Source organism: Python bivittatus, unplaced genomic scaffold (genome assembly GCF_059951505.1).
Source record: "Python bivittatus isolate LINGU-HERP-01145 unplaced genomic scaffold, Pbiv_v1 ctg000070_np1212, whole genome shotgun sequence".
Lineage (NCBI taxonomy): Eukaryota > Metazoa > Chordata > Lepidosauria > Squamata > Pythonidae > Python > Python bivittatus.
The window spans coordinates 14,088,267-14,102,047 of record NW_028277034.1 but is presented as its reverse complement, the minus strand read 5'-3'; the positions used below and the strand labels follow the sequence as shown (position 1 = coordinate 14,102,047).

At 37.8% G+C, this 13,781-nt stretch overlaps 1 protein-coding gene across 12 annotated transcripts in view; it reads right to left on the bottom strand.

Moving 5' to 3' along the window:
- Positions 1 to 13,781, bottom strand: part of NEK1 (NIMA related kinase 1) — a 53,202-nt gene that overhangs the window by 10,170 nt on the left and 29,251 nt on the right. For 9 of the 12 annotated variants that reach the window (XM_088132423.1, XM_088132375.1, XM_088132430.1 and 6 more), the window contains 9 exons: positions 12,964 to 13,059; positions 11,914 to 12,060; positions 11,344 to 11,406; positions 10,579 to 10,807; positions 9,088 to 9,240; positions 5,271 to 5,438; positions 3,751 to 3,865; positions 3,542 to 3,645; positions 1,391 to 1,602 (listed from right to left, as the gene is read on the bottom strand). In XM_088132423.1, the coding sequence (XP_087988549.1) occupies positions 1,391 to 1,602; positions 3,542 to 3,645; positions 3,751 to 3,865; positions 5,271 to 5,438; positions 9,088 to 9,240; positions 10,579 to 10,807; positions 11,344 to 11,406; positions 11,914 to 12,060; positions 12,964 to 13,059 (1,287 nt within the window). The other 3 variants (XM_088132433.1, XR_015794477.1, XM_088132442.1) reach the window with 3 other exon arrangements.

Sequence of the window (13,781 nt, the reverse complement as noted above, 5' to 3'; positions counted from 1 at the left end):
GTTTTTCTTCTGTTCTCTCACTTTGCATTTTGTAAATTGATAAACAAACAATTACAATATATATTTTTGAAAGCATTCTTACTTTACAGCATTTTTTCACACCCGCCTAAAACTTTTGCACAGTACTGTACAAGCAACCTGAGAAGCAGTGCTTGCCCAAACGTGGTCATCATAAGCTTACAGAATAACTGAAGCCAAAATTTTATATTATTGGTAGTCCTCACTTAACGACCATTCGTTCAGTGACTGTTCAAAACTATGACAGTGCTGAAAAAATGGGCTTACGACCTGTGTACCCCCTGCAGTCGCGTGATAAAAATTTGGACACTTGGCACCCCGTCTGCATTTATGACCACAGGGGCACTTCAACTCCCCCCACCTTCCTATCTCCTTACCATCTCTGCCCTTTTGGCCCCCTGCTGCCCCGTGGTTTGTCACCCCAGCTGACCTTCACTGTCATCTTGCTCCCACTGCTGATAAGGCACGCCCGGCCTAGCTGCTGGGCCCTATGTGGCTGGCTTTGCGCTGCAAAGAAGGGGAAAAGAGCCAAAAGCAGCCTTTCCCCCCCTTTTTTGCAGCACTCCCTCTCATCCCTGGGGGCTGGCTGAAAAAGCTCTGTGACAAAATCCAAGCAGAATTTTGGCACAGAGTTTTTTCAGCCAGCCCCCAGAGTTGAGAGGGAGTCTTCTTGGCAGGCAGCAGTAGCTTGTGACCTTCCCTGCTGGCTTCCCCATTGACTTTCTGGGGAAGCCGGCAGGGAAGATTGAAAATGATCACATGATCGCAGGGCACTTGGCAATTGCAAGCCGCTGCCACCTGCCATGAAAACTCCCTCTCATCTCTGGGGGCTGGCTGAAAAAGCTCCGTGCCAAAATTCAAGCAGGATTTCCAGCCAAGGAGGATTTTCAGCCACGGAGTGGAAAGGCTTTAGAACCTCTCTTGGAGCTGAGAACCCAAGCAATTCTGAGGCCCTCGCACACCCAACCCACACAGTACCCTGTGCACCCTCACCGACCCTCCCATGCACCCCCTCACTTCCTCCCCCACCCGGCACTGCCTGGGCTTGCAACTTCCTGCCGGCTTCCCCACTGACTTGATTGCAGGAAGCTGGTAGGAAGTTGCTTCACCTAATGACCAGGGCATTCACTTAACGACTGCAACCAGGATTGTGGTCATTAAGCAAAGCGGTCGTGTGATAATTCACTTAATGACTGCATCACTTAGCAGTCTAAATTCTGGTCTCAATTGTGATTGTTAAGTGAGGACTACCTGTAGCTTATGTGGCTTAACCAGTCAATCCATAAAATAAGATGTGCTCACTTCTGTTACAGGATTTATCTTGTGGAGGCTATTGCCTATATGCAATGTTATAAAGATTTTTAACACTTGCCTTTGGGTTGTTTGCATCAAACAGACCTGTAGAAAGCCCTATCAACACTGAATTTTTGCCTTTTGTCTTCTCTGGCGATACAGAGCGTGACCTTGTTGGAATGGAATCTTCAAAGGAAGACTGTGCTGAAAGAACTGGAAAAGCTACCAGTCTTGCTTGATGTTCCTGGACCTTCTGAAAAAAGGGTTCAGGCAGTACAGGGCTGTTGGTCTCTGGTATGATAAAGATCAAATTATTTTACAATTACATATGCAATATTAACAGTGCAATTAATCAATTAAAAGAGCTACATGATTCAGAAATTTGAAGGAATTTTATATTTAGCAGGCGTTCATACTGCTTGATATTACTTTAGAATTATTAAAATAAAACATGAACATTTTGTTATTAAACAATACATCAGTACTCCCTGCCTATCAGAAATCATCAATTTTGTTTTTCATGTTGAGTCAGTAAAGTTCAGTGATTTTATGTTCAAGTCATTAAATTTCATCTATCCAAGGAGTGTTAGGAAGTCTGGTAGACCAGATCTGGTTCTTTTTAATTCTTGACTGCTTCTACTACTGCACTATTGAAACACTTCTATTGCAGCACTACTGAATGGCTGCTCAGCTCAAGACAAATAATTATCAGTCCTGAGTTTGGTTATCAAGTTTTGGGTTTATTACATCTGACAACCTATACAACAAGAAGGAAAGCAGGTAATGTCGATTCTAAAAGACTGTTCAACTGGATTCTTTCTCTCCTTGTCCTCAGAATTACTATCATCAGCAACCCTGTGTAAAAGATTCTAGACTTTGTTTACATAGCATTTATTGCATTTTTATTTATAATGGCTAATACTGCTTTCAAATTGCTGTCCTAAACCAATGAAACAAAGACAGGAGTCTTACAAACAACTCTTTTAGTAGTTTAAGCACCTTCTTGTCAAAGTCTTAATGCAGTGTTTTCATTTTAACTACAGTAGTAAGATCATCTATAATTAATTTTTAGAAATTCATGCTTAATTCATAATTCATTGAAATTAAACAGTAAAAAGTAACTGTTCTCCATGTCTCTACAGACTGTGAAAGCCTGTGTGTAAGAAAATTAGAGATTTTTCAGGAGGATAAATGGCAAAAGGAAAAGAGTTCTTCACTTATCACATGATCTTTCTTCTGTGACATCTGAACTTTCTTCTTCCTACAGCTTTGTGTTTGATTAGACAGAATCAGATTTAAATGCAACAATCTACTGCCATTTGGTAGGACAGCTCTGTTCCTTAAATCATATTGGGATTAAAAGGGGTTATTTTCAGTGGATTTTGTTACATAGGTTTCCTATTTACACTAAAACAACCTAGAAAGAAGGTGGATCCGGCTGGCCCCAATTCTGCTAGTATTCTGAAAAGCCTTTAAACATGGTTGTTTTCTAGGCATGGGGGTCAGGAGATTAAAGGGGCATGTGGAATGGTTGTTAGGCATGCAAATGTTATTTTCTCATCTGCCATTATATTATTATGATTGTTTTTATTGTATTAATATTGTTAGCTGCCTAGAGTTGCTGTAGATGGGTGGCCACATAAATGGACATACTGTAAATAAATTTCCAGATACATCTAATCCAGTCCCATTTTACATTTAAAGACTGGGGTCTCCAATGTGGCACCTAAGGATGCCAATATATTTATATACAACTATCTTATGGCCCACCATATTCCCTGCAGGAAGGAACACTTTAAATGTGTCTTGTGTGCATGCATGTGTGTATGTATGTGCATACAAATCAATCAATCAATCAATCAATCAATCAATCAATCAATCAGTGGGAAGTTCACATCCTGCAAAATACATTATCTTCATTTCTAGGAATTCCTCGGCTGTTAAATAAATCCCATACACGTTTCTAGAACATAAAAATGGTAGATCACTCCTGCCCAATGTTCACCTGCCCACTAATAAGACAAAGACAAATAGGATAATCAAGACATCCTTAGTGCTTTTGTGACTAGCTATGTCCCTGCATGCCAGCTATTTAGTGAAAAGAAAATTCTCCAATAACATTCGTTTTGTGGCTACACCCACAAAATGTTCTGAAACTTCCAAATGTGCTCATCAGTCCAAAAATGGGCGGGAGGGGGGTCTGTTGCTTTAAACAGTTGCAGTTGCTGACCTACTGCTGTTTCATCATGGATTGGTATTTTATTATGAATTCCATCTTCTGTAGCAAGATCTTTGTTGTCATCATAGTGATAATTACCAGTATGGTCATGTGATCTGTGGAAAAGCATCACAACCAGGAAAAAAAAAGTAAATAGTTTAGTGTTAGCTTGTCAAAATTTGATTTTCAAATTGAGGCAGTATAAAAGAAGGGGGACTTACATTGTTTCCTTTTCTTTTCCTTCATTAATCCACACTTCAGCAACAGCAAATATATTTGTTTGGCATTTGTTTCTTTTGGTTTCTACTAGCAATTCTGCTTCCAAACCATCTGATTCTGTGGGAAGAAGTTTTAGCTGTTCTGAAGGTGTTTACACATAGCAAATTCAGCAGGAGGGCAGAAACTATTAGACATGAATATCATTTAAAAATCTTTTAATCCTCAGAGATCAATAGCATTCAAAAACATTACTAGTAAGCGGCAACCAGTCAAACCATATTAAAAATGCCACATGAAATGTTACTAAAATTCTTCTCTGTGTTATCTTTACACATTTCAGTTATGGCTGATTGATTTAACTAACAGCATTTGTCAACTGCCCCAATGCACTGAGACCCTGAGCAGTTTACAACAAGGAACAATAGAAACAAGACAAAACTCAGGGGAAAAAAAAATATATATATATATAATGGTCTTGTACAATCAATCAGAACCAAAGGGTTAGGGTAAATGATGTTAGGTATCTTGCAAAGTTTTATACAAGTAATTGAACGAAGGCAAGACGGAGTGGCTTTGGATTCAGGGCTCCTTGGTTCTGGGCAAACTACCATCTTTGCGATTGCACTGCCCCAGATGGACCCACTGCACAACTGAGGGCTCTTCTGGACTCACAACTCTCGCTTGAGAAGTGGGTGGCAGTCGTGGCCAGGAGGGCCTTTGCACAACTGTGAGCTGTGTGTCAGTTGTGCCCATTCCTGGACCGTCCTTTTCTCACAGTCACCCACACCCTAGTCACCTCCCACTTGGACTATTGTAACACGCTTTGCATGGGGCTGCCCTTGAAGTGTATTCGGAAGCTTCAGTTGGTTCAAAATGCAGCAGCCCACATAGTTCTGCACAAGTCCAGATTTGTGCATATTTCCCTTTTGCAGGAGCTGCATCGGTTGTTGATTTGCTTCCAGGTCCAGTTCAAGGTGCTGGTTATCACCTTTAAGGCCCTACGTGGCTTGGGGCCTGGGTATTTGCAGGACCGCCTTTCCCCAGTTACATTTATTTGGCCCACCAGAGCAGGGAGGCTGGGTATGTTGTGGGTCCCATCATTGAGGGAAGTACATCTGATGGGACCACGAAGAGCCTTTTCCGTGGTGGCTCCCTCCCTGTGGAATGTTATTCCCTCTGAGATAAGATTGCCTCCCCCCCGCCGATGTTGTTCTGGAAGGCCCTGAAGATATGGTTTTTTCAGGGGGCCTGGGGACCCCAAGCTGAAAAGGAGCTAATCAAGTGATTGTTTTGACTGTGTTTCTGGTCACCACAGGAGGTAGAGTTAATGAGTTTTTTGTACTGGGGATTTTACTCTGTAAGCCACCCAGAGTCACTGTGTGTGAGTTGGGCGGCCATATAAATGTGTTAAATAAATAAATAAATAAATAAATAAATGTATGTCAAGCTTCTTTAATATATTTTTTTCTGCTTCATTGGAATAAGTTTAAATATACTTAAATTTGGAATTGGCAAGACAGACCTTCCATCAGAGTAGGTTTAGGTGATAACTGGGGTAACTCAGATCCATGAAGCCTGGCTGTTGCCATCTTTTCGTTATTATCAGCTTCAACAGATGATTTTCCTTCAACAGAAGTTACTGCTCTAGTATCATCACTCTTCCCTACTGTTAAAATTTTCTTTGGAGCTTCTACAGAAAAATAACAATATTAACACTTTATTGCTCTAAACATACTTCTTACTGAATTCATTTCAGCAAACATGAATGGTAAAAAAAGCAGACTGACCAAACTTGAAGACTGCTTCACAGATAGTGGATTTCTCTAAAAAATAAGAACTTGCATCTTTCTTTTCAGGTCACTGCAAAAATGTTTCTAGTCCATTCATAAGTTCCCATCACACTGTTTTCTTTTGGAGTAAGCAACATTATGTGGAATGCAGGAATAAGAACTAATAAGCCAAAGAATGTAAATAGATGAGACAAGAGAAAGGAAAGGAAACCAACACTATTTACTATAGCTTTTCATCTTTGCAAGCCATCTTTATTTCTGACTTCCATACATCAATTCATGCATGGCCTTTTGCCCTTTAAACATCTAATTTCTCTTTTTAGTACCTTATCAACTACAGGACATTTTTGTTCTTTCTCTCAATCATTTCATTATTCCTGCATAAATCTGTTCTGCAATATGGGGCGGGGGGGGGTGCCTTCAAGTCAGTTTTTGACACCTGGAGACTGCCTGGACTAGTCCCTGCAGTTTTCTTGGCAAGGTTTTTTGGAAGTGGTTTGCCACTCGCTCCTTCCTAGGGCTGAGAGAAAGTGACTGGCCCAAGTCACCCAGCTGGTTTTGTGCCTGCGCTGGGATTAGAACTCACAGTCTCCCAGTTTCTAGCCTGATGCCTTAACCACTACACCAAACTGGCTCTGCAATATGATCTTCATTTATTTTCTCCGTACAACCTAGCCACCTTGATCACTTATTTTTGTATTCAATCCATGTTTATTGAGCATACATTTATTCTTAACCTTATCTCTTCTTGTTCTGTCCACTTTCTATATAACCTATTCCTATTGCATTCAGCTTACTTTTATGTTTCTCTCCTATTCACCCAACTTCAACTCCCATATTGCAAAGTGGGCAGAAGCATGCTCTTATACACAGCCATTTTCTTCCTTGCAACAGACCACAAACTATCCATTCCCTGACTACCAGCATCTGCACATTTTTCATTTTTAATAAACATTCTTTAAGGTATAGAAATTTGATCCAGTTTTTTTACCATGATATGTAATCAGCAACTTTTCTCCATCAAATACTACTATTTTGATCTTTGATACCTAAGTTTTCAGATTCATGCTCCTTGTTGCATCATACAATCTATCTAACATTTGCTATAAATCATTCAGGTTCTCATCAAACAACATGGCATCATCTGCATATAAAGGTACACATACATTCATGTCCTCATTTAATACACCTCTAACATCACAAGTATTCCTTATACATTTACTCATAAATACATCAAACAAGAAAGGAAATTTCATACATCACTGTCTTATTTTCTGCTCAATGTCAAATCATTTGCTAAGCCATCAAACTTTACTCCCATTATAATCCACTTTCATCACACTAAGAAACAACATTTCTAATCCATGTTATTTTATAAACCTTAAGAAACTGTAACTGTAATTGTATCAAAATCCAGAGCTTTTCCCACCTTGGAATTTAAAGGAAATTCTCAAGTCATTTTTAAGTAAAAATAAACATCTTTAATGAATTAAAAGTATAACTTAAAACTGTGATCTAGCTACTACTGTTTAAAAATAAATTTAACAGCAAGTTTCCTTTTCAAAAGCTATATTTTCCTCTAATTTCACTGTACTGTTTTTCTCTGTGAATTTAAGCCTTTGGAACAGCAAGAAATTATTATCATTATTAAATTTACTGTATATCACAACTTTCTGCTTGTACAAGCATCCAAGGCAGCTTACAATAAAACAAAAAATCTAGAACACACTGATAAAATCCATTCATTTAAAATCAAGGAATTAAAATCACTTTACCAGTTAAAACCTTGGAGAAAAACAGCAGTTTTGCTATTTTCCTAAATGCTGGGAGGCTGGGTGCCACACTATTTCTTTGGGGAGAGCATTCTATACCCTGGAACCACACAAGTGCCCTCCCTCACTTGTTAGACAGCTAAACTTCTGGCAGTAAGGACATCTTCAAAAGGGCCTCTCCTGCTATCTAAGAACCCAGGTAGGTTCAAGGTTGGAAAGGTGGTTGCTCTAAGCCATTTAAAGTTTTAAAGGTCAATATCAATCTCTTAAACTATGTCAAGTAGGCACCTGGAAATCGGTAAAGATATTTATCTACATCGTACGAACTCTGTATATCATACTGCTTAGCCAATGCAATTTATTTATTTGTACGCTACCAAATCCATACAGACTTGCAGTGGCTTATAAAAGGTCAGCAATAAAAACATCCACAGTAAGAAACATAACAAAAACATTGATAATAAACAATCTAACAGGGTGTTATTCAAATGCTTTCTCACTATGTTCCCAACCACCTTTCTAAACTGGGCAATAATTGCCAAAGTTGGCCAGAACAGGGAGGGGCTCTTAAGGAAAGGGCACAATGATAGCCTCCTCCAAGGCTGTAGGCATTGGCCAGTCCTACAGCAAGAGGTTGACATCTCCCAGATCCAGCTGGCTCCAAAGGTGTGGCACAGATGCAGCCCAGAGATGTCGGAGGACAAGTTAGATAACACCCTATCCACTTTAATCAAGTCTACAGCCCAAAAGGAGACCCAGATAACCTTGCAACATCACCCAGACACAGAAATAAAATACATATTAGGCTGGGATTTTTTAAATTGGGTTCCATGGAAACCAAAGATTTGAATGGAATCTGGAGGGCTAATGGGGGGAAAAAAACCTCTCTGCAAGAGACTAAGCTTACACCCCACTCCCCAATTTCTTGTAGAAAGTTTTTTCTTTCCCTTAGTCACTAAGTCATAGTGGAAGGGTAGGGCTTGCCATTCAGAAGTTATACTACTCTTGATCAGATTCCAAGAATTTTAAAAAAATAAATACAGTAGGTTCTATGGCTTGAAAAAGCTTGAAAACCCCTGTACAGTGGAACCTCGGTTTACGAACTTAATTCGTTCCGTGACTCTGGTCGCAGCCCGAATTGGTCGCAACCCGAAGGAAATTTCCCCATAAGGTTCAATGTAATTACTGTTAATCCGTTCTGGTGTGGAGAACAGGGAGGCGGCTATTGCTTGGAGGGAGAGTCCCCCTCCCTACGACCACGTGTCAGGGGCGGAAAATGGTCGCGGACCACGTGTCGGGCAGAAAAATGGCCGCGGACCACGTGTCAGGGGCGGAAAATGGCCGCGGACCACGTGTCAGGGGCGGAAAAATGGCCGCAGACCATGTGTCGGGCGGAAAAATGGCCGCAGACCACGGGTGGAAAAATGGCCGCGGACCACGTGTCAGGGGCGGGAAAATGGCCGCGGACCACGTGTCAGGGGCGGGAAAATGGCCGCGTATCCTGTTCGTACCCTGAGGCGGAGTTCGCAAACTGAGGTAAATTTTTGCGGCTGGAGCTGGTCGTAACCTGAAAAGTTCGTTAACAGAGGTGGTCGTAACCCAAGGTACCACTGTATTAGGTAATGGTTCTTAGTAAAAAAAAAAAAAAAAAGGTTCCCTAATCTGAGTTGCTACTATTCAGTTCAACATTCTGCTGACTATAATTCATGAAAAATTCAAAAACATAAGCCTCATATGAGTTTCAAAACTCCAAATGATAGCTTCAATTTATCCTTACCATTGGTAATATTTAAGTTATCCATCACATCAGTCTGAAGCTGTAACTCAGCCTCCCCAAGTATCTTCAATACAGAATCAGTGGAACTATTACCCCAAACTTTTCGCTGGGGTTCAGCAACCTCTAGCTTAATAACTTCTCCAAATGTTTGTGCTGTAGGAAAAATGTAACACATTAGCCAAAATTTATTTTTAAGAAACAGTATTTGGGAAGATATTTTGTTCTGTACATTCAATGAAAGCTGAGAGAACCATCCTGAATAAAACTCTCCATTATTTTTGAAATTTAATAGATCCTTAAAATGAGTAAAGTGAGAGCATGGTGGCCTGTGAATGTGTTTATATCAAACCAAACTAATTTCATTTAGTATAAATTAATATGAGTTCTATTTATGCAAACTAATTTTATTAAAAAAGATATTCCACTGGTTAGTACTAGCTGACAAAAAAATTATATAGAATTTAAGAATAATTGTTATTCCATTTTTTGAAAAAAGACAAATGGGAAAGGAAACGTTTTAGTGACATAGCAAGCTTTATGTTTCACATACACTTAATAAAGTGAACAGACGTTATCTGGGGAGAAAACCAACCTTCAACATTGAAAATGAAGAGCATTAATATTTATATGTTCAGCGTTAGTCTAAAACTATGTTTAATATTGAGACTCTGGACAAAATTTAAAGAGTGAAGAATAAAATACTGACCATTTATTATGAAAATTCTTTCTAACTTCATGCAACAAGGCATTCAACCTTGTTTTCAGGCAGAGAGCATGTGATCCAGATTCTTTGCCTCAGCACATTGACACTGAACTCCCCTCTCTTAGCTCCATCACAGTTAAGCACAGAGAAAGATTGGACAGAACGTTCTACAGATAGGACAGATTAATAGAAAAAACTCTGCCAACTTCCAAGCGATGAAACTGATGGTTTAACTAGTTAGTTAATTAAAGTTTATTATAATCATAGATCAGCATCAGAAGGTTTGAATATGCACAGGTCCTTTGGATGCTCCAACAACACATTGTGTTCAGCTGTTCTTACCTTTTTGTTTTGCAGACTAGGTTCTGTTCTTATTAATGCCATATGGCAAGCTAGAGAATGAGGGAAAATCAGAACAGAGCTCAGGAAAAAATCAGGAATCAAGGGTTAAAAAAGCAAATAATTAAGAGGTTAGGTTAATAGAATCATCAAAAGTGTAAAGGAAAAACATAAAAAAGGCTTACTTTCTTGTACAAAGTTTAAAAATGAACAGGAAGAGAAGAGCCCTAAACTAAGGCAAAAAATCTGGATCATATCTTTCTCTTTCTTAGGTGGGGAGAAGATTAGCTCATTGTTGAATACTGCCTCATGTCCAATCTATTATGCAATGAAATTTGCACAATACCTCTGGTGAAACAGATGCAATCTATATTAAGTATCAACAGATTACACGGGAGGATAAATATCTACGTGTTATTGCAAAAGCAAATTTAAAACAGGCAATTTACCTTCTGTTCGAGAGAGGGATTCTTCCATCGTTAATTGTGCTAGTGGAACTACAAGCTGTGCCGTTTCCCATTTCTTGCGATCAGCTGAAATTGGACATATTTCTTCTTGATGGTGATGATTCTCATCAGCCACAGGGATTTCAGAGAAGTCTTCAGGCTCCCTTTTCTCTTTCACATCTTCTTGTGCTTTAAGATTTTGATTCAGCCTTCGGAGTATTTCTCGCTTGTTCTAAAACCAGAAAAAATAATCTATTACAAAAAATAAACTTGAGAAAAATATTAAAACCACTCAAGGCAAATTACCAAAAGTATTCTTTGATTTGATGGACAATTTAGGGCTGGTTGATATATGGAGACAGAAAAATGGCAATTCAAGAAAGTATACCTACTTTTCTAAAAGACATAGATCCTTTTCAAGAATAGACATGATTTGGATTTCAAAGAACTTGGCTACTAAGGTTTCTAAAGTAGAGATATTACCAAAGACTTTTTCGGACATAATCTGTGAGTTTGGTTTATAGAAGAAAATCTAATTCTTTTAGATGGAAACTAAACAAAATGTTGCTATAGAAAGAAGCAATAATGGAGGATTGTAAAAAGAATTTAACAGAATTTTTTTGAAAATAATTTAGGTAAAGGCACTGATTTAAGAATGGTTTGGGATACAAGCAAAGCTTTTATTAGAGGTTATTTTATACAACATAATAGTGAACTTACAAAAAAAACTTTGAAATATAAGAACAAAGCCCATATAATTAAACTTACATGAATAGGAAGATCAGGTTTAATATCCCCTAAAGCTTCCAGGGCAAGTGCTGCATTTTCATCCTACAAATCCAGATTGAAAATGTGTATCAAGTACATTAAGTAATAGCCATAAGAATGGAAAAGATCATGTTTGCCATTACATTGTACCACTAATATTTTGACATTAAATTATATATTACTTATAATCTAAAATTCAACAATGATAACTTGAATTTATGTAACAGAAGGCTAATTTTATGGTACTTATTTGATACAGAGCCATGAATTCTTAAAAAGCTTGTAAACTGTGACAGAACATCATCTTTCATGGACATGCAGATATACAGTATATGTGTGTATTTCATGCTTGGTATCAGTGCTGTGAAATATATCATTTGTAGAATGAACAATATGCATATGTTCAAATTTGTTTTGATCCATTTTATCATAATTTTCCAATAATATTCTGGAGTCTTAAATATTGGGGAAAGGTGGGTTTGGGGTGACAATAAGAAATTGTGGGGTGGCAGGAAAAGTTTTTATTCAAAACTTTATTTCTTATTACTTTCAAATAATGATATTACTTACCGCACCCACTTCCTTCAAAGCTGATGTCATGGAGATGATTTGTGGTGAACCGAGCTTTAATCTGGTAGGAGAACTTTCTTCCTGCTTACTATGTGTAGGACTTAATTCTGAAGCTCCCACTGGATTTTTTATCCCTTTGGACACCAGCTATAGTTATAATTCAAATAATATATATCACAATCACAATATGTACTACAGTAATGAAATATCAGATATCAAAAAAATTTAAAGATACAGATACAAATATTTTCATTTCTTCTTCAATGAACAGTTTCATATTCTTTCCAACTATTATTGATCTTCATTTTTATAATTAAAAAACTAAAATACTTTTCAGCTTTTTAATTTATTCTATCCCACTTCTACTATTTGGTAAGGGTGATAGTTAAGTCAATTTTATCAAGCACAGAAATCACTCTCCTCCTAAAAACTGAGTTAGAAGAGTAAAACATTTTGTTACTTTGTGTTGTAGTCTAGACCATATAGAAATTAGGAGTCTATTGTTGCTTAAAAACAACTTTTTTTGATGCCTCTTTATAAAGCACAAAACTAAAAAATTTTACTTTCCCTCACATTTTCTGCACATTCAAGTACTTCGGAAGAGGACAGGTGATGATTACAGAAGTTAAGCCAAATATTTATGGGTCCTGGGTATAGGAATACTTTACCCCATCATCTAAACACAATCTATTAAATGATTTGAATAGCACCTGAAATATGTTCCAGGGAAGCTGAAAGGACAAATCACCGAGGATTATGAAACATGCCAAGAGAGGAATAAAGGCAATTAAAGCAGTAGTACTCAGGAAAACTGTTTCACTTATGCCTTGCTCAAGGACAAGACACTCCCTAAGAGTACTTTTTGTCCAGGAAGATCCAGTGACCAGATTCCCAAAAGACCAAAAAAAACACCCCCTCTACGTTTTTCCTTAAGTTGCATAGTAGTATTTGCATATTCCCAGTGCAGTACAAGGCAACGCTTAGTTTAAAGCTTTAACAAAGAAATTTTGCAAGCACAGACAAAGCATCCAATAGGTTAGCATTTCTTACATGTTCTTCCCAAGCTCTCCTCTCTCTTTCATATGCGTCTTTTCTCTTTCGTTCTAACTGTTCTTTTAACACCGCAGCCCGGGCATTTGCTTGTGCCTTGAATGTGATCAAAAAAGTAATTTTTTAAAGTAAGGAACCCTGATGATCCTAAATTCTATGGAAACTTGATTTCCAAGATTATGATTTTCTATATATTATCTTGTATTTATAATAGTGTATTTTAGAATATTTTTGTATGAATTTTAACCCATTAGATCCCCAAGAAATACTATTAAATCTCAGTTTCATGCATATAAAGAGTTGTTGCTCTTAAGGTGTCAGTCTTGTTTTAACTATCACCCATGGGTTTGGGCCTTGTAAAATAAATCTATTTCTGGTGTATATTTACTTTATTTGCATTGCAGATAGCATTCCTGATACAGGCAGCATACTTCTAACAATAAAGCAGTATACTTTATGCTTATCTTCATTTATCATGCACATGTTAGGAGAAACCAGTTATTTTACCAACAGCATAATTTCATTATAAGATTAACGTTTTAACATTAGTATTACATCTTCCTTGTAGGCAGATTTCAACAATGGAAATGTTGCAATTACTGAAAGAATGTGTAAATACAGCTGTTGAAGGACATGGAACTGGGGAAGGCTGTTGGCTTTATGCCCTGCTGGTTAATGCTAGAGATGCATCTTCCTTTATTAGAAATTGATGCTAAACAAAACACAAAACAAACAAAAAACCCAACACCTGTATGTGATGCATATTGATTCTTTCAAGTACTGTATAAATAAATACAGACCTACTTTTTTTCTTCATA